Source organism: Phaenicophaeus curvirostris, chromosome 15 (genome assembly GCF_032191515.1).
Source record: "Phaenicophaeus curvirostris isolate KB17595 chromosome 15, BPBGC_Pcur_1.0, whole genome shotgun sequence".
In the NCBI taxonomy this organism is placed as follows: Eukaryota; Metazoa; Chordata; class Aves; order Cuculiformes; family Cuculidae; genus Phaenicophaeus; species Phaenicophaeus curvirostris.
The window spans coordinates 1,819,767-1,833,943 of record NC_091406.1 but is presented as its reverse complement, the minus strand read 5'-3'; the positions used below and the strand labels follow the sequence as shown (position 1 = coordinate 1,833,943).

Here is a 14,177-nt window from a genome sequence, read left to right as displayed (position 1 = left end):
TGTTCCATTCTGCACTTCAAGGCAGGGAAAAGAGCTCTTAATGAATCCAAGTCAATCACTCCTCCCAAAGTACCCGGCGTAATGGCCTTTAAGCCCGTGTTAAGCAAGAGTTTGACGTCTTAAATCAGGACTCAAAAGCTTGCCTGTAAATTGAGGAGGAAAAAAAAAGAAAGTAACTTTTTAACCTTTTGATCTGTTTAGTTTTGCTTCTTTGTGATGTATAGGGGTGACCTGGAAAGTGAACTCTGCTTCTATATTAACTATTCTACTTGCATCTGTGCGCTAGAAATAGCAGATTTTATCCTCCCTGTTTTTACTGAAGGACTCGGGGACAACTGGAGAACCTTTGGGAATTGGCTGAAGAAACAAGATGGCAAAGCGAGTGTCTGGTCTGCATGAACAACCCGCTCGTAAGAGATAAATGACTGAAAGGTTCCGCAAGCCAGTACCGCTGCTGCGGTGGAGGGAGACTCTGCTTCGGATGTCAAACACCAGCAGGTAGCTTTGTCCCTGGCAGCTCTAGCATGAGGCAGCATTAACAGAGCTGTGGCCGTCACAGGAAAAAGGATGTTCGTGGGGTTTTTTGGTCCTTTTTCAGTGACCCAAGAAAATAAATTAGCAGATGGGGTTCACCAATGGCCTTTTTAGAGAAACACAATGTTTTCACAACCTGTCCTTAGCTGGAACTAATATAGGGACTAGCAGAATTAATTTGATCGTAGGCAGTCTAGTCAGGAAGGACAGAAAAACAGCTCTTCTGAGCTGCACTAGATTTATTGTGTTTCAGAAGGCTGATCACTTCAATAACACCTCCTCAGAAAATGCCCTGAAGTTGCTTCAAGGGAGAATACAACCTTCCTAATCTCCACCCCCTCTAAGGACCTGCATTTGTAACCCTTGCTCCCTCCTTTCAATTATCTACATCTCGCTTTCATATCCTGTTTTATTTTTCCAGCAGAAGCACAGGCTCCTTCTGGGATGAACGGTGCTTCCCAGAGCTCCTGCAGCGCCGTGCAGGTGGATCCCAAGGAGCCTTGGGAAGAATCAAAGATGTGGAGATGTCAGGTATGATCCTGCACACCTGCTGTAAGGCAGCAGCTCAGCGCCCACTGGCACAGCCTGCTCTTATTTATTTATGTTGCCGTGGGAGCAAGAGACCTTTGTTATGATCACAAATAGCAGGTAAGGGAGAAGACAAGTTAATATGAAGTGCAGCCCACAGAGTATTTTAATGAAGTAGAAGTTCTGTTTTAATTTGGTTGCTGAGGTTTGATTGTCTTTAAATACTTCAGTCCTGCTTTAGGGCTCATGAGGGACTGTGCTGTTGCAGGCGATGAATAAAAGAAACTGGGCTGTTTGGTATTTTCCTCCTTATCTTGCCAAAAAGTTGGAATTTGGCAAGGCATTTTAAAAAAACCTGGAAACTGGGCCTAAGCACAGCTGCTCGCTGTTTCCTAGTAATTGGGGGGGGCTTGGAGCTTTAGGTGGATCATAACTAGGTAACGACTGTAATTGTGGCCCACCTTGGTGCAGGATGCTGGAGGTGATGCAGGAGCATCCGAGTAGACAAGGAAGAGTCTCCTGGAGAGAGCACTCGGGGTAAACTCTCTGTCATCGGTTCCCTGGGAGGTGATTCCGCAGGGCAGTGAGGTTTGCACCCCAGGTCTTGCTGAGCGGTAGCGTGGCCTCCAGGTGTACCTGCTGCTCCTGCCGGGTTTGTATCATCAGCAAAGGTGCTGTAGGTCTGGAGGAGCCCTGGGTGAGGGAAGGAGCAGCTCTGAGCTGCAGTGGGTGCTCTGCAGCAGAGGGCACCAGCAAGCAAGAGAAACCGTGCTAACAGCCTGTACAGCTGATGTCTGCGTGTGCTGCAGAGGCTGAGGGTGATGGAGATGAGATTGGTGTGCTTGACGTGGGAAGGAGGGATGAGACCTGGCACCTCACTTTTGGATATTTCAGCTCGCCATAACCACAGCCCGTGGGCTCCCGGCACCCGCGCCCAAACCCACGCCACGGCTCTGGGTGACGCCCGTGGGTGATGGAGACACTTCATCCAGTGGGGTGTCTCGGGGCCTTCTAGCACACTTGGGAGCTTCTCTAGATGGGGCATCCCTGTACCTGCGTGCAGCAGTCCTGCAGAGGATGCTCCTGGCACCCCTACAGCCGTGCTCACAGAGCTCTCCTGTGCCAGGGTGCCGCTGCCCACTGTCCCACAACCCTGTTCCCCTGGAGCAACATCCCCACCCCATGCCCACCCCCAGCCACACTCTTGTGGCCCCTTTACCCCTTGGTTTGCCATTCCAACTGCGTGCCCAACCCCCAGTCATTGTCCCCCAGCCCCCCCATCCTGTGCCCCCTAAGCCCTGTCCCTCCCAAATCCACAGCCCCCCCAGACCCCCCGTTGCTTCCACCCCATGTCCCTCTCAGACCACACCCCGTGCCTCCCTGCCCATGCCCTCAAATTGTCATCTCCACCCCATGTCCATCCCCTGTCCCCCCCAAATGCTTTTCCTACATCCCCAGCTCCTGTCCCTCCCAAACGCCGTCTCCAACGCATGCCCAGCCCCATGTCCCCCACAGAACCCCCACTGTCCCTAGCCCCACGTCCCCCCACACCCCCCTAGACCCCCATCACCTCCATCCCATGTTCCCCCATCCCACTGAAACGCCATCTCCTTCCCATGTTTCCCCCAGGCTCTGTCCCCCAAAAACTCCGTCTCCACCCCATGTCTCCCCCAGCCCTGTCTCCTCCATCCCATGACCCCCATGTGCCACCCACCCCATCCCCCCTAAAATGCCATCTCCACCCCAGACCCCCATGTCCCCCATATGTGACCCCCATCCCCTGTCCCCCAAAAACTCCATCTCCGCCCTGTGCCCATCCCCAGGCCCCCACGTCCCCTCCATCCCCACGTCCTCCCCAAACTCCCTCTGTGTGGTGCCCATCCCATGTCACCCCATGTGCCACCCAACCCTGTCCCCCCAAACCACCATCTCCACCCCACGCCCATCCCCAGACCCCTATGTCCTCTATGTGTGACCCCATTTCTTGTCCCCCTAAGACTCCTTGCCCCCATGCCCCAGGCCACGCCCCTTCTCCACTAGGCCCCGCCCCACAGCCCCGCCCTCTAGGCCCCGCCCCATCTCCCATGAGGCCCCGCCCCCTCCCCTCAGGCCCCGCCCCCAGGCCCCGCCCCTCCCGGCGGGGGCGGCTCCGGGCCGGGGCCATGTTGGGTCCCTCGAGCCCTGCGCGCGCCGCCATGGCCGCCACCGAGCTGGAGCGCTTCTCGGTGAGACCGCGCGGGGGGACCGGGGCGGGGCCGGGGCCGGGGCTGGCACTGAGAGTCCTTCGTGACCCTCCGTGGGGGCTTGGGGTGCGGCTCCGGGGGGCTCGCTCCGGTGCCGAGACCGGTGCGAAGCCGCCCGTGACCCTCCCCGGGTGTCCGGGATGCGGCTGCGGCGCTCGCTCCGGCGCCGAGACCCGATCCTTGGTGCCCGGGATGCGGCTGCGGTGCCGAGAGCGCTACCGAGGCCGTTTGTGCCCCTCCTCGGGCGTCCAGGACGCGGCTCTGCGCTCTCGGCGCTCGCTCCGGTGCTGAGACCGGTGCGAGAACCCTTCGTGACCCGCCCTGGGGTCGCGGGTCGGGGGCCGCGGCGCTCGGCCCGGTGCCGGCATCGGGAGTGAAGCCCGTTTGTGGTGCCCTGCGTGGCGCTGGGGATGCGGCGCTGGCGCTGGGGCGGGTAACGAGCCTTTTGCGTGTGGGATGCGGCTCCGGGGCTGCTGCAGGAGCCGGGGCAGCGCTCCTGGGCGGCCAGCGCCCCGCACGGGGCTCGGTGCCCGCTCCGACTGCAAAAACCATCCGTGACCTCTCCTGAGGCGTCCGGGATGCGGCTTCGGCGCTCGTCACCCCTTCTTGGATGCCCGGGATGCGGCTCCGGTGCTGACACCGGTACCAAAGCCCGTCCAGGGATAGGTAGGATACGGCTCTGGGGTCTCGCTGCTCGGTCCGGTGCTGAGACCGGTAGCAAAAGCCGCTCGTGACCCCGCTTTGGGTGCCCAGGATGCAGCTCCGGTGCTCAGTCCGGTGCTGAGGCCGGTATGAAGCCACCCGTGACCTCTCCTTGGGTATCCGGGATGCAGCTCCGGGGGGCTCTGCCAGGTCCGGTGCTGAGACCAGCAGCAAAAACCATTTGTGACCTCCTCGGGTGTCCAAGATGTGGTTCTGGGGCCTCAGTGCTGGTTCTGGTTGCTGAGCCCGGTAAGGGGAACCATTTGTGACCCCTCCTTGATGTCCAGGATGCAGCTCTGGTGCTGAGACCGGTATAAAGCAACTCATGACCCCTCCTTGGATGTCCGGGATGCAGCTCCAGGGCCTTGGTGCTCTGTCTGGTGCTGAGATCGGTAGCAAAACCCATTTGTGATCCCTCCTTGGATGTCCAGGATGCGGCTTTGGGGCCAGCCTGTGCGGTCTGGTGCTGAGACTGGTAGCAGAAACCATTTCTGATGCCTCCTTGGATGTCCAGGATGTGGCTCCAGTGATTGGTGTGGTGCTGAGATGAAATGAAAGCTGTTTGTGATCCCTCCCTGGATGTCCAGGATGCTCACGAAGGGTATCCAGTGTTTGTGTCTGCAGGCATAAAGCACCGTGGAACAAGGGGTGGAAAGAAGAGGGGTCTGACCTTCCTGAATGAGAATTGTTTACATACCACTGGTATCCAAACAGTGAGTAACTTAACGGTGTGTGTATAGCACTGAGAGAGACACCGATTCAAACATGGGTAAAGCAAACCCTCGAGGCTAACTGGTCTCTGAGCCAACGTAGGAAGAATGCTGTACAGCAAATATGGAGCGTGACCTGTGCACCGCCAGCTCTGCAGCTCACACGTTGTATAACTGCTATCGGAAGTCAATCTGGCTAAAATCTGTGCCGGCTTCAAACTATTCTTTGTCTACAGCTCACATGTTTTGTTGTTGTTGGAAGGCTGTACTAATTAAATAGCTCCGTGATGCGTCTTGCAGCCTTTCAGACCTAAAAACACTCTAACCGCATGAAATAGCATAGCTGTCCGAAGTCAGAAATGTCTGGTGTGATATTGCTAAATAAATGAGAACAGCAGTGGTGGTTGTCTGAATTATAGCATGCCCTTGGAGCACAAACAAGTCCCTGCTACTGTTTTCTCTGTAAACTACTTTTTGCCAAGAATCTCAAACTCTGCTTCATTTCTTTGAATCCTGGCCCAAAAGTTTCCAGCTCAAGAATGAATTTGCAAAGCTGTAACTTACTTAAAACTTGCATACAGGAAAATTGATTGTGGGCTCTTATTTGCTAGAGCAAATGCTTGTGGGCTCTGGGGAGAGGGGGTTAAGGTAAAGCTTATGTGGTAAGATGGAAACATCATAACTGCCATTCTTTCTGCTTTTGTACTGTATGTAAAGACTTTTAATGTTCATTTGGTGTGCCTGCTGGTGCGATTAGCACCTCGGTGTTACAGGAGCCTAAGATGTTGCCTAGCCTGGGAGAATATTAAGCCTAACCTCGCAATCTTTGGTGTGGGTGCTTGATTGCTTGGTGTACTTGTGTCAATACTGTCACTTTTATTTAAAAAACGAAAGAGGGAGGGAAGTTCCCGAAGGTGCTTGGCTCTCATTTGGGCACCAAAGTGAGGTGGCTGGGCTCCAACCGGGCTTCAGTGCCCAGCTCCATTAGGAGAAAAATCTGCTTACTTTGTGCAGGGCGTAGGGTGCGTTTAGAGGGATTTGCAGGCCCAGTAGATGTGGTGAAGTGCTGATCTTTGCCTTTTGGCTGGAACCGCGGATCTGGCAGCAGTGGGTGGGACAGGGTTGTTTTGTTTGCATTTGGTGTAGGGCACAGGGCTGGCCCGGCTGCTGTTTCCTCTGCCCTCGGCGCGCGTCTCAGCTCTGATGCTGTTCCTCCAGCGGTATCATGGAAGCCTCATCGTTCATGTGTCCCGAGTTGTTCTTTCTGCAGGATTTACAGCTTTCTTGGTGCCACCTTATATTACTGTGCCTCAGTTTCCTGAGTCTGGGTGGGAATAGCTTGTCATTGCCAAGAAGAGGTGATGATAAATTCATTGAGCTTTTACCAGCTGTTTGTATCTGCAGTGGGAAATGATGCTGGAAAAGCCTCTGAAGGAGGTTTTTGATATACATAGGTCATGCTATTCAAATTGGTGAAGCTATTTACAAGTGTCCAGCTGACATCCTGGAATGTAATGACCCTTAGGTTTGGATAATGTCTTTTCAAAACTCCCCTGAAACACGCTCCGCTTGTCCAGTCCTCCAGAATGCCTCTGTCTCCAGCACAATAAAGTTCCCTTGAAGTGCTGCTGTTGGAAATGACCAACAATAGCGAATGAAAGGAAGCTAGCCCAGAGAAAGCTGCCTCTAAGGCAGCAGGATCACACCAGCGGTGCTCAAGACCGCCTTTGTTTTTGTGAATGTAGTGCTTGTGAGAGAGACTGGCCTCAGCCCCTGGAGACTCAAATTTGCTGCTGCTCTGCCCTGGGAACTGGCTCACCACTGCCTCTGCAAGGCTCAGTCTGTAGGCATCGCTCCCCATAGCCCAGGCCAGTTGGCTTCGTTGCAGTTACCACCAGAGCAGAAAGAAAGCAGATGAAGTTTCGTTCATTTATGAAACACTTTGTCCTCAAAGCTGAGAGCGTCTCCATTGCCTGTTCTGGCCAGTGCCTGGGCTGGAGCAGACACTGGCAGGGTTAGCAGGGATGTTGGTGTGCTGCACGGGAAAACAACCCGACCACCACGTGCAAGCAGACGCCAGAAAATTTGAGAAAGCAGAAGCTCTGAAGGAAGCCAGAAAAGCTGGAAAGAGAAGAAGTGATGGAGAAGCGACTGAAGATGCGTAGGAGAATAAATGGGATGAGATGCGAGACTGAGACTGTTAAGATGGTTTTGCTTTTGAGAAGCTTCTGCAACCCCCTGAATCCATTGCTTTCTCTCTTTTTAAATAAAAGCCACCAACCTCCTGCAATGCTGGACGGGCTTTGAGGTCTCTTCTGACCCAAACCATTCCACGATCTATGAAGATGTCCCTCTGTGTTGGTGATAAATAACTAGGTTTTTACTGGTAGCTTTACTAGAAATAAATGCTCCTTACATCTTGCCAGAATAGCTAGCACTTTCTGTAGAGGAAAGCTGAACAACATCTTCCTCAATGGAAGGACAGTAGGGTATTTTTTTGTTGCAGCAAGCTGCTGAGCTGGCCAGTCTGGCAGCTTCACCTGAGCGTTACCTCTGTACACACCCTGCCTTCTTGGGACCTGCCTCCAGCTCTGTGGGAGAGAAGGACCTTTGAGCAGGGCCTTTGCTGCTGTAACTGACTGAGTCGAGAGAGACTTCATGCGTCTCTGCTGCTTCTGTTTGCTGTGAGCTCGTGCCTGTGAAATAGGGGCACGAGGAGTGGGCTGAGAGCAGCTCTTTGTACCAGGGCTGGGGCAAAGTGGTTGCCAGCACATTTATCGCTGCAGGTCTTACCCATAGGCTCACGTTTTCTTCTAATCAAACTCTCAAGGAAAATGTTTCCATGGCTCAATTCCAGTGGAAACTGGGGTTTGTTTGGATTCAGATATCCTCCCCTGCCCTGTTTTTTGCGCAGCCGGCATTTGGAAGATCCAGGGTTAAATTTCCTTGTCTGTTTTTATCATTCAGTTATTTTACCTTTATCCTGGAAAAACTCGAGTGATTCCCCCATGCAGCGTGGAACAGAAGTGACAGATTTTTCTCCAAGCTGCTAACGCGCCCCGGGAAGCAGCCGCAGCGGGAGCAGCCCCTTCCCTCCCTGCCCCGGCCAGCTCCTCTGCCTGCAGCGTATGCTTTTTTGGGAAGGAGAGATGGGGAAAATGGTCTTCTACTGGAGAAGGCAAATTGGTGGTTGCCTCTCCGAACCTTGCAATCCCTCCCCAGGAGGCTCGTCTCTGCTCATACAGGAAGCCAGCTCTGACTGTTTCAGCCGCAGGAGCAATTAGCTCAACCACAGTCCATCGCCGTTAAATACTTATTTTGAATGTATGCAGTGGGAACAAATGTTGCCCAGAAAAAGACTTTTTTCTGTATTTTTTTTCCGCCCTCCCCGCTGCGGTGTTGCTGCTGTCAGTGAACCTGGAGCATCTCTTCCTCTTGCAGCAGAGATGCAACATGTTGTTCTGTGTGGGAGCTCCAGAGCTGCTCTTAACCGCTTGTAATCACAGCGAGTGCCGAGGCGGTGGGTGGAAGGACGTGAGCTGGCGAATGCTGGAGCCACGTGTGCCCTCTGCATCGGCAAAACAAATGAAAGCCTGAAGAATAACTCTCTTTCAGGCGGCCGGCACGGTGTCAGGGCTCATCGTCAGTGCTGTGCTGGCAGCTGTCAGCCTGTCTCCAGTGTTGCTGGAAGGCCAAAAGCTCCCTAAATATTATCTTCTGTGGCAGAACAGCAGTGCTGCTGCCAGCTGCAGGGAGAGACGCAGCCCTGTCTCCGCATGCCCCCGCTGTCCCCAGTCCTGTCGTCTCGAGGCACCACCGTGCGAGCCAAGCGCGCTGGGGACGGGGCTGTTTGGCTGCAGTAGCAGCCGGCGTGTTTGTCTCCTTTGCTTCTCGTCCTCCTTTGGCTCCGAGGTTGGGAGGGGAAGAAGTGGCATGATGCTGACTCGGCTTTTCCTGGGTTGTGCAACTAAGAGGAGGAATTTGGGAAGCTGTGGGACTGAGGGAGGCACGCAGGGTGTGGGCGCGCTGCTTCCACCCCACCTGTGTAGGTCAGGGGCGCATTCATATGGTTAACTTTGAGCGTGCAGAATGTGTGCTGGGCACGCTGCAGGCTGTGGATGCGAGAAGCTGCCCTGCTTGTTTCAGGTTAGCTGCAACCCTTAGAAATAATGTTGTCCTGTCCCCTGTTTGTGTTTGAGTGAGTGGGGGCCTGGGTGTTCCTGCACAGACTCCTTGTTTCTCCCCACCCCTAAATCTCTGTAGCTGCAGTGAGCTCTGGGTTCATACCTGAAGCTTTGCGTTTGTATCGTGAAAGAGTGGGGTGGGTAGGAGAGCCCATCTCTGCCCCTGGAGCAGCTCAAGTGAGGCGGGGGAAAATAATCGTGAAGATGCTGCTTCTGCTTGGCCCCAGCCATGCGCTTTCCTTCCAGAGCCTCTTCTACGGCAGAAGTGACTGTGCTCACCTCCAATTTGTGATGTTTGGATGCAGAGGGGCGAGCCAGACTGGGAGCTGGCATCCTCCAAAACGGGATGACGGTGGAGGTTTTCAGAGGCTGAGGAGAGTGGTGTTCTGTGCTGAGAACCGCAGGCTTCTCAGATACCTTGGAGTCCTTGGTCTCAGCTTGCAGGCTGACCAGGGCCCGTGCGGTCAGGGTTGTGGAGGCACCACTTTGTTTAGATGTTTGGATTCCTCTGCAAAGCCAAAAAGCATCTGTCTCCCACACAGACAAAATTCCAGAGATGTCAGCCGGCTAGAGAGAGGTTCCCATGGAGCACCCTGCCGCAGGGCTCTTGCCCTCTCTGGCTCGCGCAACCTTAAAAGCAGAACACGGCAGGGAGCAGCGGAGCCACAGCGCCCGTGAGGCTGCTCCCATCCTCTCCTCGCTGCTGCATGAGGTGCTGCGATGAGTCTGTGCCACCGCTGCATGACGTGTGCGTGGAAACACGCGGGGAATGTCTCCAGAGTCCTCCAAGGCAACGGGCGTTTCGTCGGGCTCTTGCTGTAGCAGAGAGGCTGGACACATCCTGCGGCTTCTGCTGGGCTGAGTTGGTGCCTGCCTGCGGAACGCTGCACAGGCTTGCCTTCAGCTGGGGGCTGGCATGCAGCACCCTCCCACAGCTCCTCTTGTTCACGCTGGAAAACCAAACTTCGCTGCAGCTGAGGTTGCTCAGGTCGGTCGCTATGTTAATCAGGTCTGTATTCCTGCAGGCTCCTGGTGTGCACAGGACAGCACTGTGGTCACGGGCTAGCTCGGGTCAGAGTGACATTGCTGGGTTTCCCATCCAGACACTGCTTGCGACAGGCTGCGCTGGGCCTGGGATCCTAATCCATGTTGATCCTGGCTTTCAGCTCTGCCACGGTAAAGGGGCTGCCAGAGCCAGGCTCCTGGGAATGCTTTCCTTCCCCACATCTTCTGCTGCAAAGGTGTTTCCAGCTCATATTCCTAAATATAGATTTATTCTATATTTTCCTACAGAATAAATAGTCTTTTCAACTTATCCTTTTGCTGTATATGTTTTTCAGATAGAGGTTTTCTTTTCTTTTTTTTTCCATTGCCTTAAATCTTCAGATTAAAGGTATTCGGTGCTAATACACTTTGAGGCTTTCTGGAGGCATATGTTAATAGGATGTATAGCAGGCAGCTAATTAGCATGATTTCTCTGGTTTAGCTCTTGGAGCTGGGTGGCTGTGGTATGGAAAAATTCTCTTTCTGTTGTCTCAGGCAGGATGGCAAGGAGACTTGTCCAGTAGCTGGAAGAGCTGTTTGTGGAGATGCTGTGGGGTGATTGCATAAGGCAAACTGGGGAAAAGCATGCAGTAGTGACCAAAAGTCTTGGGTTCCCATTATATCTCTGTTCCCTTGTCTAAAAGTATAGTGGATAATAGTACTTATTGTAATCAGGCAGTAAATTCTGGAAACATATGTGGGAATTAGCTATGTTTATATTAAGTGGTAACTAAAACAAATAGTCTTGGTGGCTGATGTCCAGCATGGCTTCTTTGGTATGATGGGGATCTGGATCCTTTTTTCCCCTTCAACGTTTTTCTTTAACTGCCTCAAACCTTTTCCATGTTTCTCCTCTGGGGCAGGCACTCAGTTTCTTTCTTGGCTTTGTCCCATGGTCATTTGTATTTGCCAAGTGTCATCTCCTCTTCCCTGTGGTGGGATGGTGGGGAAGGGAAGGATCCTGCTGGCCGGGTCAATTGAGTGCAAGCTGGGAATGCGTCTGCTGCCTTAGGTGAACTTGGGAAAGGCTCTTACTGGAGAAGGGGATAAGATTAGTCTCTTGTCAGGGTTAGTGGTGAAGTTCATTAAATTAAAAGCCTCAGCACCTTCTGAATAAATAAGTTTGAAAAGCAGTGAACTGGGGTAGTCTGGTGGGTTTGTGTTTGTCTGCATTCTGGGTTCTTTTTAAACAGACTGAAGGAGTTGTTGTTTGTGGTTTGGGCTTTGCTTTCTTGGTTTTGAATAGCTCATGGGGGATGGAATTCTCTGGCTGATGGAAAACTGAACTTTCTCATCCTTTACGGTCATTTTGGAGGAAATGTCTCTCATTCTTGGTTCCATAGTTTTTTCTGTTTTGACCAGTTTTGCTTATTCTCAAAGGCAACATTTATGTTTGCAAAACATTGTGTGCATAATGCTTGGCAATTCCTGTTTTGCTCCTTTGTAGACTCTTGTCCAGGGCTTGTGATACGGGCAAAATGTATGTTTAATCCTTTCTTAATTAAGAAAGACCCCACTTAATTAATGAGGCTTCGTAAACATTATAGGGAAATCGCCAAATAGCAGCTTAAGAGAAAGAAGCATGTGGGAATTTTGCTTTTAGTGTAGAAAGTCAGAGGGGAGTTGAAGCCAGAAACAGTCAGTTTGTTTGCAGAGAATTAAAACTGATGTTGCATTCACAGGTTGTGGATGTATCATCTTGGATGCGTGTGGTGCAAGGGGAAATGAAAAGCTTTTCCTCTCCCTTCAAACTTTGCTCTGAAAATCAGCAAAACTTGATGTTTGCAGCCTGTGCCAACTGGATCCTGTAGATGTGTGTAGGATTTTTATTTGATGTTTTGTGAATTTTTTAGTTTTTCTTTTTTAAAGAGGGAAAGGCTGCTGCCAGTGAGAGAAAGCTGAAGGCAGCGCCTGCGATTCAGCTGCTTGCTCGCAAATGCCAAAGCGAGCAGGCTGGTGCAGAAGGGGAACACGTGGAGTGCACAGATCCCTGCTCCTGGCTTGCTGCTGGGAGTACACAGTGTCTTGCTTGTTGCTGGCATATCGGTACAAGGTGTGCCACAGGAATCATAGAATCATGGAATGGTTTGGGATGGAAGGGACCTTAAAGCCCATCCAGTCCCACCCGTGCCATGGGCAGGGACACCTCCCACTGGATCAGGGGCTCCAAGCCCCATCCAGCCTGGCCTTGAACCCCTCCAGGGATGGGACCAGGGCCTCCCCAGGCTCACAATAAAAACCTTGCTAAGATCTCATCTCAGTCTTACCTCTTTCAGTTGAAAATCATTCCCCCTTGCCCTGTTGCTGCAATCCCTGCTTTGGCACCTGGAGCTTCAACACAGGAAAGCAGTTAAGGAGTTTGCCTAAGGACTTCCTCCCTTAACAGGAATTTCACTTTCTTGCATGAATCCCTGCTCACCTCCTTACCTGTAGGTGCCTACAGTGGTGTTCAGTGCGCTGGATTTTTACAGGTGAGCTGGAGAGCGTTTTCCTCCCCGAGAGTATCCTGGGGCACACAGGATGTTGTGAAACGTTGATACCAGAGCAGTCATTTGTTTGCCCGAGATGCTGAGTGTTTTTCTTCACAGTGCACTTGCTGGTCTCAAGGTTTATGAATAGCTCTTAAAAACTGGTCCAAAAGCTTTCAACAAAGGCATTGCTTCGAGTCAACATCCCTGGAGGTGTTTAAAAGACAGGTAGATGAAGTGCTTAGGGTTATGGTTTAGTAGGGGACAGGTACGGTTGGGCTTGATAATCTCAAAGGTTTTTTCCAACCTAGTGATTCCATGATTTTATGATTCAGGCATTGCTTTAGTTAGCCCTGAAGGGGAGAACCTCCTGCTTCAGAGTCTTCTTGCCTCTGTAATGTAAAGTGGCTCTCATTTTTGTTTGGCGTGCCTTGGTGGTGACTCCATAGCTGGTTTCTTCACTGATGTTTTCGCCTGCCTGGAGTGCAGCTGGGAGCCAGGAGGGATATGAATAAAGGCTCAAGTGTCTGGGAAAATTCTTGTCATTCTTACGAGAGCGGTTTAAAAAGGGGCTGGGAATTGTGTTGGTTTAGTGAGAGGGTTTTATTGGGAGACTTCAGTGTGGGCTGGGAGCTTCTTGCGAGGGTGCAGCAGCTGGAGGTGACTGGCTGGGATGGCTCAGCCGTGGCTGCGCTCCGACGTGCTGAGTGATGGGAAAGAGAGGGAAGCAAAGGCCGCTAGGGCCATTGCTGGAGGGAAGAGCGGTGTTGGGCACTGTTACCGTTTACAGTTCTTCAGGGGTGCCACGTGCCACCACCAGAGCAGGCTGGAATGAGAGGAGGCAGAGGAGAAGAAGCCCAGCCGGTTGCTATTGTGAGATAAGTGGTAAATCAGCAGAAGTCCCACATCTGAAATTTTCTCTATGGGCTTATTTTTTCTTTCTTTCTTCTTCCTCCAGTCTGTTATTAAGTGCTCCACAATGGGGATCTGGAATTTTAAGCACATGCTTAAGATTAACTGAAAACCTTCAGAGTTGAGTATGTGCTTGCGTTTTGCAAATCTTCTTGAGATGAGGCAGCTCTGAGATGTGGCAGCTTTAGCCGAGGTCTCCACTGGCCAGCCCCAGCTGAAAGCATGCTTCCTTTCATCTCCAAGGGCACCCAGCAGGTCATGTTTAGTGCACATGAGGCCTCTGTTGAAACTTGCTACGCTCAGCATCCTCTGACCGTTGTCAGACCACCTAAAATCTGGTCTTGCTACTTCTCTTGGGCCACCTCTTTCTGCTTAGTAGACTGCAAAGTGCAGGCTGATCCATGGATTCTGTAGTGCATCTCATAGTCCTAAGCCTGTGAGTACCAGGAAGCCAGCGTTTTGATGTGTGATTGTATCTGTTCTGAATGTTGTGAGCACCACTGTGGCTTTTCAAACGTCAGGCATGGTGTTGCTTTTCCTACCTTTTAGCTGCTGAGTCTGGCAAAGGAAATGTTTGCTTTGTGGGAAGCTGAGTCTGCCCTCGCTGCTGTTTCTTTGTCGAGGGGCATTGGTTGAGCCGGCGGTTAGAGAAGGGCTGAGATCTCCTGATTTGCCAGATTTCTCTGCATTGATCCAGAAACTGGGCCAAGCCCGGGGAGTGTCCCTTGGACAAAGCAGCTGGATTTGGCTTCCAACACTGTTTGCCCAAAGGTGTTGAGGCAAGCACTCAGCTACTCCATGACTCAGTTTACTCGTGAACTGAGGATAAACTACCAGCACCTCCGTGAGGAA

The 14,177-nt window shown here is 52.3% G+C and overlaps 1 protein-coding gene across 2 annotated transcripts in view; it reads left to right on the top strand.

Moving 5' to 3' along the window:
• Positions 1-3,210: 3,210 nt before the first annotated feature.
• SEPTIN8 (septin 8) overlaps positions 3,211-14,177 on the top strand; it is a 33,614-nt gene continuing 22,647 nt past the window's right edge. For both annotated transcript variants that reach the window (XM_069869392.1, XM_069869393.1), the window contains exon 1: positions 3,211-3,287. In XM_069869392.1, coding sequence (XP_069725493.1) covers positions 3,225-3,287 — 63 coding nt within the window. In that variant the 5' untranslated portion in view covers positions 3,211-3,224. The remainder of the gene's footprint in view (positions 3,288-14,177) is intronic.